Source organism: Oncorhynchus tshawytscha, linkage group LG20 (assembly GCF_018296145.1).
Source record: "Oncorhynchus tshawytscha isolate Ot180627B linkage group LG20, Otsh_v2.0, whole genome shotgun sequence".
NCBI classification, from domain to species: domain Eukaryota; kingdom Metazoa; phylum Chordata; class Actinopteri; order Salmoniformes; family Salmonidae; genus Oncorhynchus; species Oncorhynchus tshawytscha.
In genome coordinates this window covers 2,406,530-2,423,804 of record NC_056448.1, presented here as the reverse complement: position 1 = coordinate 2,423,804, position 17,275 = coordinate 2,406,530, and the positions used below count along the sequence as shown (strand labels likewise).

The following is a 17,275-nucleotide window of genomic DNA, read 5'->3' as shown; positions in this document are numbered from 1 at the left end:
GGAGAGAGAGAGAGAGGGGGAGACAGAGAGACTGCTGGGAGAGGTATCTGATTGAGCAGCAGTAAATGAGAAGTTAGAGGAGAGCTAGCGAACATTTCTGTCTATTAGTGCCAGTAACAACAACATCAGAGAGAGAGAGAGAGAGCCCTCACAGTTACAGACACTCTGATTATGCTTCTGTAGTTTAGTGCAGCTATCCTTGTGTGTGTGTGTGTGTGTGTGTGTGTGTGTGTGTGTGTATGCGTGTGCACGTAACTGCTGCAAAGCAAATGACCTCTGAAACATAGCAGGGTTCCACTATAGATTGGAGAATTGGGGCTTGATAATGCCCCATTACAGGCTGCAGCTATCATAACATCTCAATGATTGGATAGTTTTGCTCTGGAGAGCCAGATCTTGCTTTTGTGTAATCGCAGTCAATGACAGTTCACAGATCACACTACAAGGCAGTTTGCAGGCCTATTAGTACATTATTTAATGCTCACTCACCACTATTTCTGCAGAGCCATCCTGTGCTCATGTAACAGTATTACTTCTGTCCCTCTCCTCGCCCCAACCTGGGCTTGAAAACGGGAACCCTCACACATTGACAACAGTCACCCTATAAGCATTTTGCAAAGTTACTCAGAGTGATGATGTCACCGCTCTAAAGTGCACAAAAGTCACTGGTCTTTGCAAAGCAAAAGGACGGGAAACAACGGCCCTTTGGAGTCATTCTTCCTCCATCGGTTCCATATTCAGATGTCTCAGAGTGAGATGATAGATCAGAGAATCTTTTGGGGCCAATATGAAAAACAAGGTTTAAGTACATTTTATTATTTTGGACATTTCTTTCCCTGTGGAGGTTGGTTATGCTAAAGTGCACTGCTAACTAGCACCCCTAGCACATGTTTCAAACTGGTCACTGTGGAATGTTGTCACATGCTGCAAAGTTGCTGGAGACCTGAACTGTTGCACACAAACATTCTCTTCAAAAGCCATGGAAGAACTGGGATTAAAGTTGATTGCCCATACCATAACCCCAGGATCGCCACCACCATCGATAAAAGGCAATTGTGTTTGTTGTCACTCTGTTCCCCACAACTTTGACATCAGCAAACTGCTTGCACACACAACGCCATACACGTGGAGTTCTGTTTTGAGGCCAGTTTAACATATTCTCTAAAACAATGTTGGAGGCGACTTAAGGTAGAGGAATGAACAGAAAATTATCTGGCAACAACTCTGGTGGACATTCTTGCAGTCAGCATACCAATTTCACCCTCCCTCAAAACTTGAAACATCTGTGGCATTGTGTTGTGTGACAAAACTGCACATTTTAGAGTGGCCTTTTATTGTTCCCAGCACAAGATGCACCTGTGTAATGATCATGCTGTTTAATTGGCTTCTTCATATGCCACACCTGTCAGGTGGATAGATTAAAGAAAGTTGGGAAAAAAAACACGTTTTTTTGTGTTAATGGATCATTTCTGGGATATTTTATTTCAGCCCGTGAAGCATGGGACTAACACTTTACATGTTGCGTTTTATATTTTTGGTGTAATTCAAAATTAATTTTCTGTTGTTGCTCGCGATATTTATAAAAACATTTTGGAAAAAATGTACTTTTATAAATAATAATTGCGGATCCCCTGCAGTAGGGGTCAGCGGACTCCAGGTTGAATACCCCTGAGATAGCACATTAGGTTGGGTGTGTAGTTATCGTTCTGCTCTTCAATCTGTCTGGAGACTGAGACTATAGGCCCCATGGGTCAAAATAGAGTGGAACCAAGTTGTACAGAATAGAATGGAAAAACAGAGTACTGCGGTTTAGTTTGAATTGTTAGTGTTCCATGACATAATTCCATTCCACAAACAAGCATTTTATTGGCCCTCATTAGGGTATATGTCTGCCAAATGCAGCATGGTCTGAATTGTTTTACATATCCAAAAAATGTGAAATGGGTCACAGTAGATGTACAGTAGCCTGTCTCACTCTATCGGCTGGAGCTCCTGCCAAGGATCAGTCCTTTATCAATAGTGATTTAAACACTTCTGGTGGGTTCTGACGCCACTGACACTCCCTGAGAAGTACTACTTTGAACGAGGTAATGACGGCATCGCAATTGGCACTCTATTCCCTATACGACTTTTGACTAGGGCCCATAGCGCACTATATAGGGAATAGGCTGCCATATTGGGACGCACCCATTATCTAAGGTAGTAGTGTTATGTAGCGAAGCGTTATAGAGAATCCAGCTAATTATTACATATATTGTGTTTCTAAGACAAAACAAAACATTACCTTGGTATTTAAGTGTTGTTTTGGGATAGAGCTAGCTGAAGGAATGAGGTGCGGTAGCTACAGTAAAGGCCTATTTTTGCGAAGGTGGCTCTAGCACAAGGGAGGGTGAGTTTTCCATCAAGGTTCAGTGGATGCAAACAACCAGATATTCAGCATTTACCTCCAATTTCTGCCTCCGCACAACGGACGTCTGTGCACGACTGATCACAGAGTCAGTCAGAGACGTGGGTAAGAGTCAGTCAGAGACGTGGGTAAGAGTCAGTCAGAGACGTGGGTAAGAGTCAGTCAGAGACGTGGGTAAGAGTCAGTCAGAGACGTGGGTAAGAGTCAGTCAGAGACGTGGGTAAGAGTCAGTCAGAGACGTGGGTAAGAGTCAGTCAGAGACGTGGGTAAGAGTCAGTCAGAGACGTGGGTAAGAGTCAGTCAGAGACGTGGGTAACGGCACTGAAATGCCAAACTCTGAACGCCGATAAATGGCTCTTGTGTTTTCAAACGCTCTGCTCTTTCTGTCAACGAGAACTCTCATTAGTGATTATCAACTTAGCTTTTACTCCTCTGCTCTGTTCTTCGGAGTGCACTTTCCCATTTCCCACTCTAAAACACTATCATTGAAAAGCTTTTCACACTGAATACCCAACAAACAACCCTAATCTAGTCATTGAGAGACAGGGAATGTAGTTTGGTCATGAGGAGAGTATGTGTGCACTACTGATAAGAGATTCGGCAAGCTGGTTTTTCTAGCATTATCTAGTTGAAATGTCATCATCTAAAATGCTATTTGGAGAATAGCAAAAACAAGCAAAACTTACCTCAGCCATTATCACATTGATTGAGGTGAGTGAAACTACAGCAACCAATCTACAAAAACGTAGACTATTAGCTGTACAATTAGCCGCTACACATTAACTCACATTAACTCAGCATTGGGTTTGAAAACTATCATTTAATAAGTACGTACATTAAGGTAAACAAATACGTTTGCTGTACCTAACTTTTTTTGTTGCAGTTTTATATCTAATTTCCTACAATTCTACATATTTGTGACCGACCGGCTCGAATCTGTCTTATGTAACAACATTTGAAATGGTGTTTTTTTACATTGGATAAAAGTAGAGACCCAGAGCTAGGAAATGGTATATCATACACTACAGTTGAGGAACAATGGGAAAGTAATTATTCTTTGAACGTTGATAAACTTGTAATGCAACTATTCAGAAAATGGCCCTTGAATATTTTTGGTTCACCTACTGGAGAGCCCTTCTTTGTCTACACCCATTCAACATTGTTCACACCCTCTTAAGCCTAAGCCCCACCCATCTCTTTCAGGATTAACATGTGAGGCCATGTGCTAAACAGAGTGAGTATGGTAGTGTACTAAACAACCAGTTTTCAAGACTAAAGATTGATGTATACTACGTCTATCGACATGTCTGTATAAAGTTGTTGCAGTGACATCATTGTCGTTGTGAAGAAGTATAAACACAAAAACAACAGAATGCATGAAATCAGCAGCCTGACGGTCCAAAATAGCATAACTGGTCTATTTGAACACCAATAAACCGTTTTAAAAATGAATTTAGTTTACGTCAATCTAGAAAACCAGGCAACTAAAAGCAACTTTCAAAACAAAGTTGTGGTTTGTTTCTGGCTTGATAGCTAGCTAACGTTAAGTCCAAACACACCAAGACAGTTGCGAAGAGGGCACGACAAAACCTATTCCCCCTATTCCCCCTCAAGAGGCTGAAAAGATTTGGCAAGATTTGGCAAGATTTGGCCTCAAATGTTCTACAGCTGTACCATCGAGAGCATCCTGACGGGTTGCATCACTGCCTGGTATGGCATCTGCTCGGGCCTCTGACCGCAAGGCACTACAGAGGGTAGTGAGTACGGCGCAGTATATCAGTAAATAGCCTAAAGTTAAGGCTAATGTAAAAGTATTTATTCAACCTTAACATGAGAAACACATCCGTGACCACATGTTAAGGTTACTTTAAGTATACTGTAAATGTCTTATGTAATCGTAGAAAGTGTACAGGTTGAGGTTACTTTAAGTATACTGTAAATGTCTTATGTAATCGTAGAAAGTGTACATGTTTGAGGTTACTTTAAGTATACTGTAAATGTCTTATGTAATCGTAGAAAGTGTACATGTTGAGGTTACTTTAAGTATACTGTAAATGTCTTATGTAATCGTAGAAAGTGTACATGTTGAGGTTACTTTAAGTATACTGTAAATGTCTTATGTAATCGTAGAAAGTGTACAGGTTGAGGTTACTTTAAGTATACTGTAAATGTCTTATGTAATCGTAGAAAGTGTACATGTTGAGGTTACTTTAAGTATACTGTAAATGTCTTATGTAATCGTAGAAAGTGTACATGTTGAGGTTACTTTAAGTATACTGTAAATGTCTTATGTAATCGTAGAAAGTGTACAGGTTGAGGTTACTTTAAGTATACTGTAAATGTCTTATGTAATCGTAGAAAGTGTACAGGTTGAGGTTACTTTAAGTATACTGTAAATGTCTTATGTAATCGTAGAAAGTGTACATGTTTGAGGTTACTTTAAGTATACTGTAAATGTCTTATGTAATCGTAGAAAGTGTACATGTTGAGGTTACTTTAAGTATACTGTAAATGTCTTATGTAATCGTAGAAAGTGTACATGTTGAGGTTACTTTAAGTATACTGTAAATGTCTTATGTAATCGTAGAAAGTGTACATGTTGAGGTTACTTTAAGTATACTGTAAATGTCTTATGTAATCGTAGAAAGTGTACATGTTGAGGTTACTTTAAGTATACTGTAAATGTCTTATGTAATCGTAGAAAGTGTACATGTTGAGGTTACTTTAAGTATACTGTAAATGTCTTATGTAATCGTAGAACGTGTACATGTTCGAGATAGCATGCAATAGCACTATGTACTTTTAATGTAATCTCAACTGCAATCCAGGTTTTTTTGCTGTACTGTTGGATGAAGCACAATGAAAACACAGTAAGTTGTTGTATAAATCCAACATATCTGGCATTGTATTCCCATTTGAACTTGTTCTTTTAAATGGTTGAAAGTGCAGTGGTAGCACATTTATATGAAAACTAAGGGCTCGATTCAATCCGTATCACCAAAGTTCAGTGCTATAGCGCGATTGAAATTTAAAGAAATGTTCCCACGTTTGTGGAGACCGCATTCATTGCAAACACTCCATAGGTCAGCTCAATCGGATATTACCTTTACATTTCAGGCGCGCTATATTTTGGCGAATCGAGCCCTAAATCCTGAATCAGACATTGTTTTCCCATTTGGAATTTGGTTGTGCTTTTAGGTCGTTGAAAGCATAGTGATAACACATTGAGCATTCAACAAATATCTGGCTGTCTTTTTGAGTGGGTGAATAAAGGTTGAAATCTCATTGGTCAACATCTCAAACAAATATTACCCACATTTCCACATTGCCAGCAGCATACCACCCTGCATACCACTGCTGGCTTTGCATCTGACTTGCATCTGAAGCTAAGCAGAGTTGGTCCTGGTCAGTTCTTGGATGGGAGACCAGATGCTGCTGGAAGTGGTGTTGGAGGGCCAGTAGGAGGCACTCTTTCCTCTGGTCTAAAAATAAAAATATCCCAATGCTAAATTCCCATTATGGCCCTCAAACTATCAGTCACCTAATAATCCCCAGTTTACAATTGTCTCATTCATCCCCCTCCTCTCCCCTGTAACTATTCCCCAGGTCGTTGCTGCAAATGAGAATGTGTTCTCAGTCAACTTACCTGGTAAAATAACGGATAAATGAATTGAACTGACGTGGTGTGACCAGAGGGACGTGACTCATGCACACATTTGTGAAGGTGTTGGAACATAACAATGTGATCTGCACTCTAGTGATTTTAGTTATTATTAGCATCACTTCAATGGTGTCATTGGTGCGTAGTATTGCTGCTGGCAGAAAGCAGTAACAGCGTGTGAAATGGTGATCAAATTGTGACAAAATGGAAAATAGTGTCTCTGAAATTGCTTTAAACATGGTTCCTCCCTACACCTCTGAATCATTTGGAAATACTGTACTAATAATAACGTTACTAATAGTTCAGAGATCACCTGTGATTGTAAAACCTAACCCTGTCCTTTGTGTTTCCCTGTTTGCTTGACAGACAGCTGTGATGGCCCACTGGTGTCCAGCCTGCCCCAGTCCTCCTTCAGAAGCTCATCACAGTTATCCAACAGCCATGGACCCGGCTTTGCCAAAGTAAACAGGAGAGATGGTGAGTACTGGACTTTTGACACATTTGCCTGATATGGACACTGTATTGATTGTAGGATTCCTTAGTATCTCCACTGTTATTTCGAGCCTGTATTCCGGCCGTACACAGTGGGCTGCTGAGTTGTGGTGCTCAAATACTCATTGCGGAGAGGGAGAGAGAGGGTTGGATTCCCCACAGGACTGTGCATAGAGAACATCAAAGGCAGGTTTCGTTTCAGCAGCAGCAGCAGTAGCGCAGGAACCAGATCCCTTTAAAAAATAACTGAATTCCCTTGCTGGTGACTTCAGTTTGAGAAAGGAAGGAGAGAGAGAGACAGACAGAGAGCTGCTGTTACCTCATCCCCAGCGGGTCGCCTACAGTAGGTAGATATTGGAATACTACATTACAAGCCCCAGTGCAAGGTCACCCTTCTTTACCTTTGCAATGCATCTGAATTCATCCAGAAAAAAAAAATCAAAAGGGGATTGGTTGGTTTTGTTGGTTGGTTTGGATGCTGAATGCTGATAGAATGGTATCCTTGCATTGCTTAGACGGGAAAATGCTATCACGGCGGTTCTTTGTATGAATGTTTTAAAACTGGTAGGGTTGATCTATTTTGTGGTTTATCCAACCTTGAAAGCAGAAACTCAGATGGGAATAGGAGGGATTTTTAGCAGCCACATAACAAGGATCTGTGCACATGATTTTCTTCGACTGTGAGACCAAAGCAATCTAAGCTTGTTGGATGCTTCTTCCTAGCTGTCTTTGATGGCTGTAGCAGTAAGCACACTGTTGGTTTTTCACTATTCCCATCTGAGTTGAGCTGAGTGAAGTGGATCAATAGGTGCCTAAAACTGTCTATGGTATTATCAGTTTGGTATACTGTATTTCTCTGTGTTTGACCATGATGAAGTCGTATCAGTCAGGTTAACTGTTTTTATTCATATCTGATAATATATGCACCAGAGCAAAGCTGGATGAAATTACCATATGTTGCTACACAATAAAACAGGTGGTTCTGTGCCAAATAAGGTTCTATAAGAGCTATGCTCATACAGTTTTAAACGGAACCTTTATGGTGCTATAAAGAACCCTTTCCTAATTTTAAGGATCCAACCCTTTTTCAATTTTCCTCTAAAATGACATACCTACATCGAACTGCCTCTAGCTCAGGATCTGAAGCAAGGATATGCATATTATTGATACCATTCAAAAAACACTTTGAAGTGTGTGGAAATGTGAAAGTAATGTAGGAGAATATAACACATTAGATCTGGTAAAAGATAATACAATGAAAAAAAACATGCTTTCTTTTGTAAATAAAATTGTACTATCTTTGAAATGCAAGAGAGGGGCCATAATGTATTATTCTAGGACAGGAGCAATTTAGGTTTTGGCCACTACATGGCACAAGTGTATTTGCAAAGTTTTAGACTGATCCAATGAACAATCGTATATCTTTTCAAAAGGCACATTTAGGCAAAAGACTACACAGATGTGCCCTTTTTAAAATGGATTTAACCATAATTTAACTAGGATGGTCAGTTAAGAACAAATTCTTATTTACAATGACGGCCTACCAAAAGGCAAAAGGCGGGGACAGGGGCTGGGATTAACAAAAGAGGCAACACAACACTACATAAAGAGAGACCTAAGATAACAACATAGCAAGGCGACAACACATGACAACACAGCATGTTAGCAACACAACATGACAACAACATGGTAGCAACACATGATAGCAGCACAAAACATGGTACAAACATTATTGGGCACAGACAACAGCACAAAGGGCAAGAAGGTAGAGACAACAATACATCACGCTAAGCAGCCACAACCTGTCAGTCAGAGTGTCCATGATTGAGTCTTTGAATGAAGAGATTGATATAAAACTCTCCAGTTTGAGTGTTTTTTGCAGCTCGTTCCAGTCGCTAGCTGCAGCGAACTGAAAAGACGAGCGACCCAGGGATGTGTGTGCTTTGGGGCTCTTTAACAGAATGTGACTGGCAGAACGGATGTTGTATGTGGACGATGAGGGCTGCAGTAGATATCTCAGATGGGGGGAGTGAGCCCTAAGAGGGTTTTATAAATAAGCATCAACCAGTGGGTCTTGCGATGGGTATACAGAGATGGCCAGTTTACAGAGGAGTATAGAGTGCAGTGGTGTACCCTATAAGGAGCATTGGTGGAAAATCTGATGGCCGAATGGTAAAGAACATCTAGCCGCTCGAGATCACCCTTAACTGCGATCTATAAATGATGTCTCCGTAATCTACCATGGGTAGGATGGTCATCCGAATCAGGGTTAGTTTGGCAGCTGGTGTGAAATAGGAGTGATTACGATAGAGGAAACCAAGTCTAGATTTAACTTTAGCCTGCAACTTTGATATGTGCTGAGAGAAGGACAGTGTACTGTCTAGCCATACATAAGTACTTGTATGAGGTGACTACCTCAAGCTCTAAACTCTCAGAGGTAGTCATCACACCTGTGGGGAGAGGGGCGTTCCTCTTACCAAACCACATGACCTTTGTTTTGGAGGTGTTCAGAACAAGGTTAAGGGTGGAGAAAGCTTGTTGGACACTAAGAAAGCTTTGTTGTAGATATTTAACACAGGACAGTGATCCTGCAGAGGTTTTAAGAACTATTAAAAAAGGCTCTGCAATGGTTACAACCTGGTGCTGTTTAGAACCCTTAATGGTTATAACCTTAATGGTTATTTATAGAATTTTAGTGGATAATGGTTCTATAAAGAACCTTTCACAGTCTCAAAGATTCTACAAATAACTCTCTGGGTGTATCATGTTTCAGGTAAGACCCAAGTGCAGACTGTGTAGAAGTAACAATGTTTATTGTAACAACTGGGGCAGGCAAACGACAGGTCAAGGCAGGCAGGGGTCGATAATGCAGAGTAGTGGGTCAGGGTACAGGATGGCAGACAGGCCCAGGGGACAGGTCAGGCAGAGTTCGGCAATCCAGAGTAGGGGCAAAGGTACAGGACGGCAGGCAGAGTGGTCAGGCAGGCGGGCTCGGAGTCAGCACAGGCAAGGGTCGAAACCAGGAGGGGGAGAAAAGAGAGACTGGAAAAGGCAGGCGCTGAGACAACCCACTGGTAGGCTTGAACAAACAAGACAAATTGGCACAGACAGACAGAAAACACAGGTATAAATACCCAGAGTATCAGTTGGGAAGATGGGCGACACCTGGAGGGGGGTGGAGACAAGCACAAGGACAGGTGAAACAGATCAGGGCGTGACAGGTTGAACATTTCTCCCTCTCATGTAATGTTGGAGTATGTAATCGGTTGTTTACATGGCAGAGGTTACATGGTTTTTTACTCGGTTGCCTCTCAACAACCACTCTTCTATTTGACCTTTGACCACTTTTTAAGGTCACACTCTGTTCTTTATGTGACTGGAGGAGGATCTAGCATGGCATCGCAAAGGATTGAAACAGTGATGTTAATTACAAAATGCACTAGATGACAATATCCCAGTTGTTCTAAGAAGAAATCAATGAATCAATTAATGGATGCATCTAATTTACATCTCTGTCTGGAAAATGTAACACTCAGCATCCTCTAGTGTTTCTCAGAGGATATTCACATTACTGATTCAATTTGCTGACTAAATGAACAGTGGTAACTGTCAAAAGCTTCATAATTTTGCCCTCTGTTCAGTTCTACTGGTATAATATCTTCTCACCAGGCTTGTTAATTATTAAGAATGGTCTTTTGTGATCTGACAACTAAGTTGATTGAAATATTGAATGAAATACTTCCATTCACTAATTATAGTCAGAGAAGAGCAACATGAGAACAGTGGTGATAGGATTGCATGCAGTATATAGTCTGTAAGGTCATTGTGTATGAACATATCAAAATGATCCATTGCCTGATCCATGCCAATTATATTGTTTGTCCTCAGACTGTCCTCAGAGTCAATTGGTTGGTTCCCCTCTCTGGTCAATAATATAATATAAAAATACATTTAATTTAGCAGACGCTTGTATTCAAAGCGACTTCCTGTCATGCGTGCCTACATTTTACATATGGGTGGTCCAGGAACCGAACGCACAACCCTGACGTTACAAGCCTCATGCTCTACCATCTGAGCTTCAAATTAGAATTAGAATGCTTTTCAGGCTCACCATTCTGCACTTTCACACACACACCAACCCACCAACTATTCTACACATGCTGTGATCAGATATGTGCCATGTCCATGCAATCCAAGGTTGTGTAGAAACATCAAAAACCCATTGAGATCCAGTCAGGATCAGATCTGGTTAAACCCCCTCCCTAGGGGGACAAGAACACATTATGGCAGGCCAGGTTTTGATCTCCCTCTGACTTCTATTTTCTCCCTGTCACGCTCTCGTTCTCTCCTCCAATAAAACATAATTTGTTTACTTAGTTCAACCCAGTTTCTCTCTCGTTTTCCTCCCCCTCTCCCTCTATCTATCCCTCCCTCCCTCTCCCTTTCTCTCATTACCTTTCCATTCCCTCCCTCCTCTTCTCTCTTTCATACCTATTCTGCTCTCCCTCCCTTTCCCCCCTTCTCTCTTTCTAATAACTTCTCTCTCTCCTTTTCCCTTTCTCATTCCCTCCCTCTCATCATCACTGCCCTGTCCCCTTGAATGCAGCAACGGTGTGTTTAATTCTAATTATGAGTTACTCGGTCTCCAGTTTAAAAGGGACACTTCACCACTAGACACTATTTGGGGTGTTTTTCCAGTATCCCTACATAGTTATGACTGACGATAGGTGTTTCAGACATAATTAGGTACCATAGAGGTATTCTTTTATTTATGCGGTGGGAAACCGCAAAATGAATGGAGTCCTGTTTTGTAGCAATTATTGTGGCCTTTGTGTTTCACCGATTGCACGATCACGCTAGAAGTGAGTAGATATGGTTGTCCTTGTTCAATAGAGCCATTGGACAATAGAGCCATGGTTGTCCTTGTTCAATGGAGCCATTGGACAGTAGAGCCATGGTTGTCCTTGTTCAATGGAGCCATTGCTATGTGCCACGACATTGCAACGTATCTAGGTTGACTCATTTTCCCAGGCCTTGTAAAGACTACAGACTGACGGGAGTCCTGCTTCCTTTTCCAATTGTGTTCCCACCCTCGAAGGCAGGCTTATCAAACCGGGGTCGGTATTAGTTTCACAGGTTCACGGGGAGCTATGTTACCGTGCACCGTCTATCCGAGATTGCTAAATAATTACAACGGCTGCTAATGATTCCTCTTTCCAAGAAGAGCTGGACAAACGAAACCGTATGTCCCCACAGGGACATACAGCCCTATTCATGTCAGCCCGGAATACACTGAAGAGGACTTGAGACAGTGAGAACAAGACGAGACCTGCAAAGCAGCGATGGGGAGCCTTGGTCAGACTCCGAATAGTGCTGCCTATGCGGGTGCTGTCCAGCCCATGTCGACAGATGAGAAATGTCTGTGCTACAACACATTCAATCACGAAAAGTTCTTACTAGAGGTCAGTGCAGATGCCATGGATCGTGTGTGTGTGACAGATCATCAAAGTTTTGACGCACATATGGATAGAGGGGTGCTGGAGACGTTATTCAGAACCTCCAAGAACAACTGTCAGCGGCAGCTTAGACCAGCTGGACCAGGAGGGCAAATGACAAATGAGTAAGTTATTTTTCTGGCGGTAGCTAGCCAGCATTATAAGCTCTGTTTTTACACAAGGCAGTGTTGTTCAATACAGTATAATTTTGTGATCGATTCGGCCATAACGGGGCTTGCTAGTACCACTAAAGGCCAAGCTAGCTAGCTTTGTTTGCTATACCCAAAGTGTACTGTAGCCTTAGGTTACAGCTAGCTAGTTAGCCTCAGTGCATCTCATTACGAGCAAGACTTGAAGAACTGTTTTGACGATGGTAACGAAGACTAAAGGAATAACTTTGGGTTTATATCTCATCCCATTGGGCACAAACTCGTTGAATCAAGGTTATTTCCACGTAATCTATTAAATGACGTGGAATAGATGTTGAATTGAAGTCTGTGCCCAGTGGGATATTAGTCTTTGAGTATCAATACCTGTGTGGTGTTGGGGCCATTCAAGCAATTTGTCTCAAGAGGAGATGTGAAAGGTTCCATACCAAACATCTCCCCTTGTATCAAAGTGAATGCACCTCACTGCACCCACCAAACACACCATATGCAAGTATTCCTTTTGTAGAACTGTAGTATTTATTATAGGCATTAGCAGTATATTTTTTTAATCAATGTCAAACATTCCCATAACTGCTCCTACATACTGCTGTGTAAGATTACCTCTGTGAGGAAGATAGCTATGTACTTCCAAATCCATTTCATAAATACCACGATGAATTGATCCAGAAGTTGAAGTCGACACTTTATTGGTTTCTGATCCAGCTGGAATCATTTAGTCACTTGTCAGTACAAAAAAAATATATTAGATATTATTGTTCAAACTCCATTATATACATATGTACAAGAGCTAGCAATATCTATACCACAATGCAGTTCTGAGAATACTGGGCATTTTATACTATGCTACTGTAAGGACAGACGCTGGGAGACGAGAAGCAAGTACAAGGAGTGAATATTTAATAAATACCCGACATGAAACAAAACAAGGACGGCGTCTGGACAGGGGGAACATAACAACATTAATGCTGACACGGAGATGAAACTGAGGAATAGAGAGATATAGGGGAGGCAATCAATAAGTGATGGAGTCCAGGTGAGTCCAAAGATACGCTGATACGTGTAACAATAGTAACAGGTGTGCGTAATGAGCGCCTGGCGCCCTTGAGCTCCAGAGAGGGGGAGTGGGAGCAGGCGTGACAGAATCCCCGCCCCCTTAGGGGCACCACCCGGCGGGCCGGTCGAGGTGTGGGAGCTCGACAAGCCGGCTGAGGCGTGGGAGCCCGACGAGCCGGCCGATGCAAGAAAACCTCTCGAGCCAGCTAAGGCATGGAAGCCTGACGAGCCAGCTGTGGCATCCCCGGTTCCTTCGGCAGTGGCACCCGGACCCAACGTCACCAACAAAACACAGAAAAACTCCCTGATGCTTCAAATTGGGGTGTCAGCATTCTGTCTGCATTCTGTAAGCACAGTCACTGGGAGGCGAGAAGCAAGTACAGGGAGTGAATATTTAAAAAAGAACAAAACAAGAACAGCGTCAGGACAGGGTGAACAAAATGACAATGCTAACATGGGGAGGAAACTGAGGAATAGACATTTATAGGGGAGGCAATCAATAAGTGATGGAGTCCAGGTGAGTCCAATGATACGCTGATACGTGTAACAATGGTGACAGGTGTAATGATGGCTCTTGAGCGCCAGAGAGGGGGAGCGGGAGCAGGCGTGACACCTACAACATCAGTCAAACTGAATGTGGATATTATGTTGGCAGAATGTTTTAGGCAGGGTCCTGAATGTTCTTCAGCTGGTCTGGCAGAACTTCATGAGCTCCATTGACCTTGGACTCATAGACTATACACTTTGGCTCTTGCCAGCATTGTGCAGTCAAAGGTGATTTAGACTAGTTCCTGGTGCTGCAGATGTTGATGGGATTGGACTCTGTAAATAGAACACACAGGCCAGTCACTTGCAGTAGTTCGCTAGTTGAAGGTTAGATACGGTCCGGCGGGCTGTAGCTAACGAAATCTAACGTAGCTATCGTTAGCTTGTAAAGTAACCAATGGAATGTTACCTCAGCAGCCTGCACTTGCTTGAGGTTTTCACATCCAGGTACTGAACACCATACCATGAATAAACTTTACAGTTGTTTAATAGTTCTTCGCAAGCTGATGTTCTACTAACGAGTGGCTGGTCCGGTAAGGAACATTAGCTACCTGTTGACTCTCATTCTCAACTGGAACCATCTCGACAGGGGCTGTACTACATCCTGAAATCACTATGAATTCTGGATATTGTGGTTTGCTTAAAAGCAGGAAATGTAGATGGTCCATTTCTACCGGAAATGTAGACATTAATAGTATATTAATGGAGATATACAGTGTCAAAGAATTTCGGACAACTTCAGTTCATGCCCTCGCCAAGTATCCCCTCGCCAGGTAATCACTTTCTAAAAAGATCAAATTAGATTTGAAAGTGAAATTAAAATCCATTCATTGAAATTAACTAAGAACTATTGGCTAATCACATATTGATCTATTTCCCACTCCTGTTTCATGGTCTGATGGTCTCTCCATGTATTTGGTCTGGTGAACATTTACCTTAACTGGCAGCTCAGCCAGATGCCAGCTTGGAAAGTCCTATCAGCGTTGCATTGGCCTAATTATGTTGCAATTAAACCTCCCTAATTCCGCCCGGTGTTTTCCCTCTGACGATCTGCCATGCTATTCATATGGCCATTATTGGAGGGTTTATGTCACCCAAGACCCCGCACCCTAAACGGCTCTCTATTTCTCATTAATTTGCTAGCAGGTGGAAAAACAGTACATAATTGATGAGAGAGTCGCCCGTTCATTAGACACGCATCTGTTCTTCGCTAAAAAGCTGGTACAACTTGCCAAAGTCATGTCGGCCATGATTTCCCCATCTCTTCTCTTAAAGAGAGAGAGAGCAGCACACACCAGGCCTGAAATAGGTTCTTAACAGAGCTGTGTGCATACCAAATGGTATCCTACTCCCTATACAGTGCCCTACTCCCTATACCGAAGTGTCCGGTGCGAGAGAGGCAGGTTGAGGTTACCATGGTCAGAGTTGTACTGAAGGTGTTGTATGCTTAGGCAGTGAAGAAAGTAGAGGATGGGTTAAGGGTGAGGGATCCTAAGAGGTTCCCGGTGAGTAGTAAAAGTCTTTTGCCAGTACAAAGTGATAGGCCTACGAATGAAATGTGCTTCAGTAAGACTGGCTTTTTAGCATTCAATGCCATGGTTACCAACTGTACTGTAGAAATGGAACATAATTCACAGACAAGGTGTTGTGATGGCACCTGCAGAGAAGTACTGTGGTTTATGAGATTATACTGCAGACGGGTTACAAGGTGTGTTGAATGGTAGTGTCCCGTCCTCCCAGGCCGTTGACCTGGTGTGGGATCAGGTAAGGTCAAAGTAGTGGAATGGGGTGGTGGGTTTTTAATGAGTGTAGGGTTAGTTGGCAGGGCACTTTTCTTCATTTTCTCTTTTTCCTGTTTGTAACACAAAGTGTAAAGGACTTACACTCCAGTCCAGTTGGTGGCAGTAATGCACCTTTTTGATTGCAAACCGCTGTTTAAAAATCACAGAAGAAGACGCAAATAGGTTGTCATTTTGGAATCCTCCCATAACAGGAAGAGAATGATTTGAATTTCCAGGTTGGAAGGCCTGTCATACACAACATAACCAAATCTAAAGAGAAAAGTATGAAGTGGAGGGAGTACAGGGCTTAGCATGTCTTTCGAGGAGGCTAAAAATAGATTTGGGCTTGGAAAAGTTTAATATTTTCAGAAGGAGTTGGGTAATTGGTTAAGGGAGGAGGATGGAGGGACAGAGAGAGGAGGTTGAAAAGATTGAGGGAGGTAGCGGATGGGTTTTAATCGGTTGAAGTTAGCAATAACAATGTTCAAACAGAGTTAGCTGGTTGCCAGTTTGAGTTCAGGAGTTGAAATAGAAGGGGTAGAAGGTGTTGTGAGGAGTTTGAGCCTTGCATTGATGGACATAGTTATGATGAAGATATGTTTGGTCCAGTAGGAGTGACATTTTTGGAGAAGTGGATCCTTGCCTTTTGGCAGATCCATTTGTGATTTCAGGGTGTGTGGGAAATGAGTTGGGTGCACCTGTTGTGGACTTGTGATATGTGTTTGTGTTTCTTCTGACCAGAGGGAGGTAGCGGATCGGTTGGCAGACCAATCTGGACTCATCTCGCAGTATGTCCAACCCATCCTTTATCTCAGCCGATCATGGCTAGTGGGAAGGTTCCTGGCTTTTTCCGTGGCTAAACCAATTAGACTTGTAATTTAACAGTTTTATTTGTATTTACAGATGACACACAAGCATACGAAACCGTGTAGATAATCCGGGTAGCCTCAGATAATATCGACATAAACACTGATTCGGTGAGTGAGTTTTTATAAGGAAGTGCATAGGAGATGTTGTACCCACCATGACATTTAAAACCTACCCTAACCAGAAACCGTGGATAGATGGCGGCTTTCTTGCAAAACTCAAAGTGCGAACCACTGCATTTGACAATGGAAAGGTGACAGGGATTATGGCCGAATACAAACAGTGTAGTTATTCCCTCCACAAGACAATCCAACAAGTGAAATGTCAGTATAAAGACAAAGTGTAGTCGCAATTCAACGGCTGAGACACGAGACTTATGTGGCAGGGTCCACAGACAATCACAGACTACAAAAAGAAAACCAGCCACGTCACGGACACCAACGTCTTGCTTCCAGACAAACTAAACATCTTCTTTACCCACTTGGAGGATAATACAGTGCCCCCGACGTGGTCCGCTACCAAGGTCTGTGGGCTCTCCTTCTCCGAGTAAGATATTTAAATGTGTTAACCCTTGCAAGGTTGCCAGCCCAGATGGCATTCCTAAGCACGTCCTCAGAGCATGCGCAGACCAGCTGGCTGATGTGTTTACAGACATATTCAATCTCTCCCTATCCCAGTCTGTTGTTCCCACATGCTTCAAGATGGGCACCATTGTTCCTGTACCCAAGAAGGCAAAGGTAACTGAAATAAATGACTATCGCCCCGTAGCCCTCACTTCTGTCATCATGAAGTGCTTTAAGAGG

General features: G+C 42.4%; 1 protein-coding gene across 3 annotated transcripts in view; it reads left to right on the top strand.

Annotated features, from left to right (window-relative positions):
- LOC112219673 (contactin-associated protein-like 4) overlaps positions 1-17,275 on the top strand; it is a 211,486-nt gene that overhangs the window by 34,355 nt on the left and 159,856 nt on the right. For all 3 annotated transcript variants that reach the window (XM_024381139.2, XM_024381136.2, XM_024381138.2), the window contains exon 2: positions 6,435-6,545. In XM_024381139.2, coding sequence (XP_024236907.1) covers positions 6,435-6,545 — 111 coding nt within the window. The remainder of the gene's footprint in view (positions 1-6,434; positions 6,546-17,275) is intronic.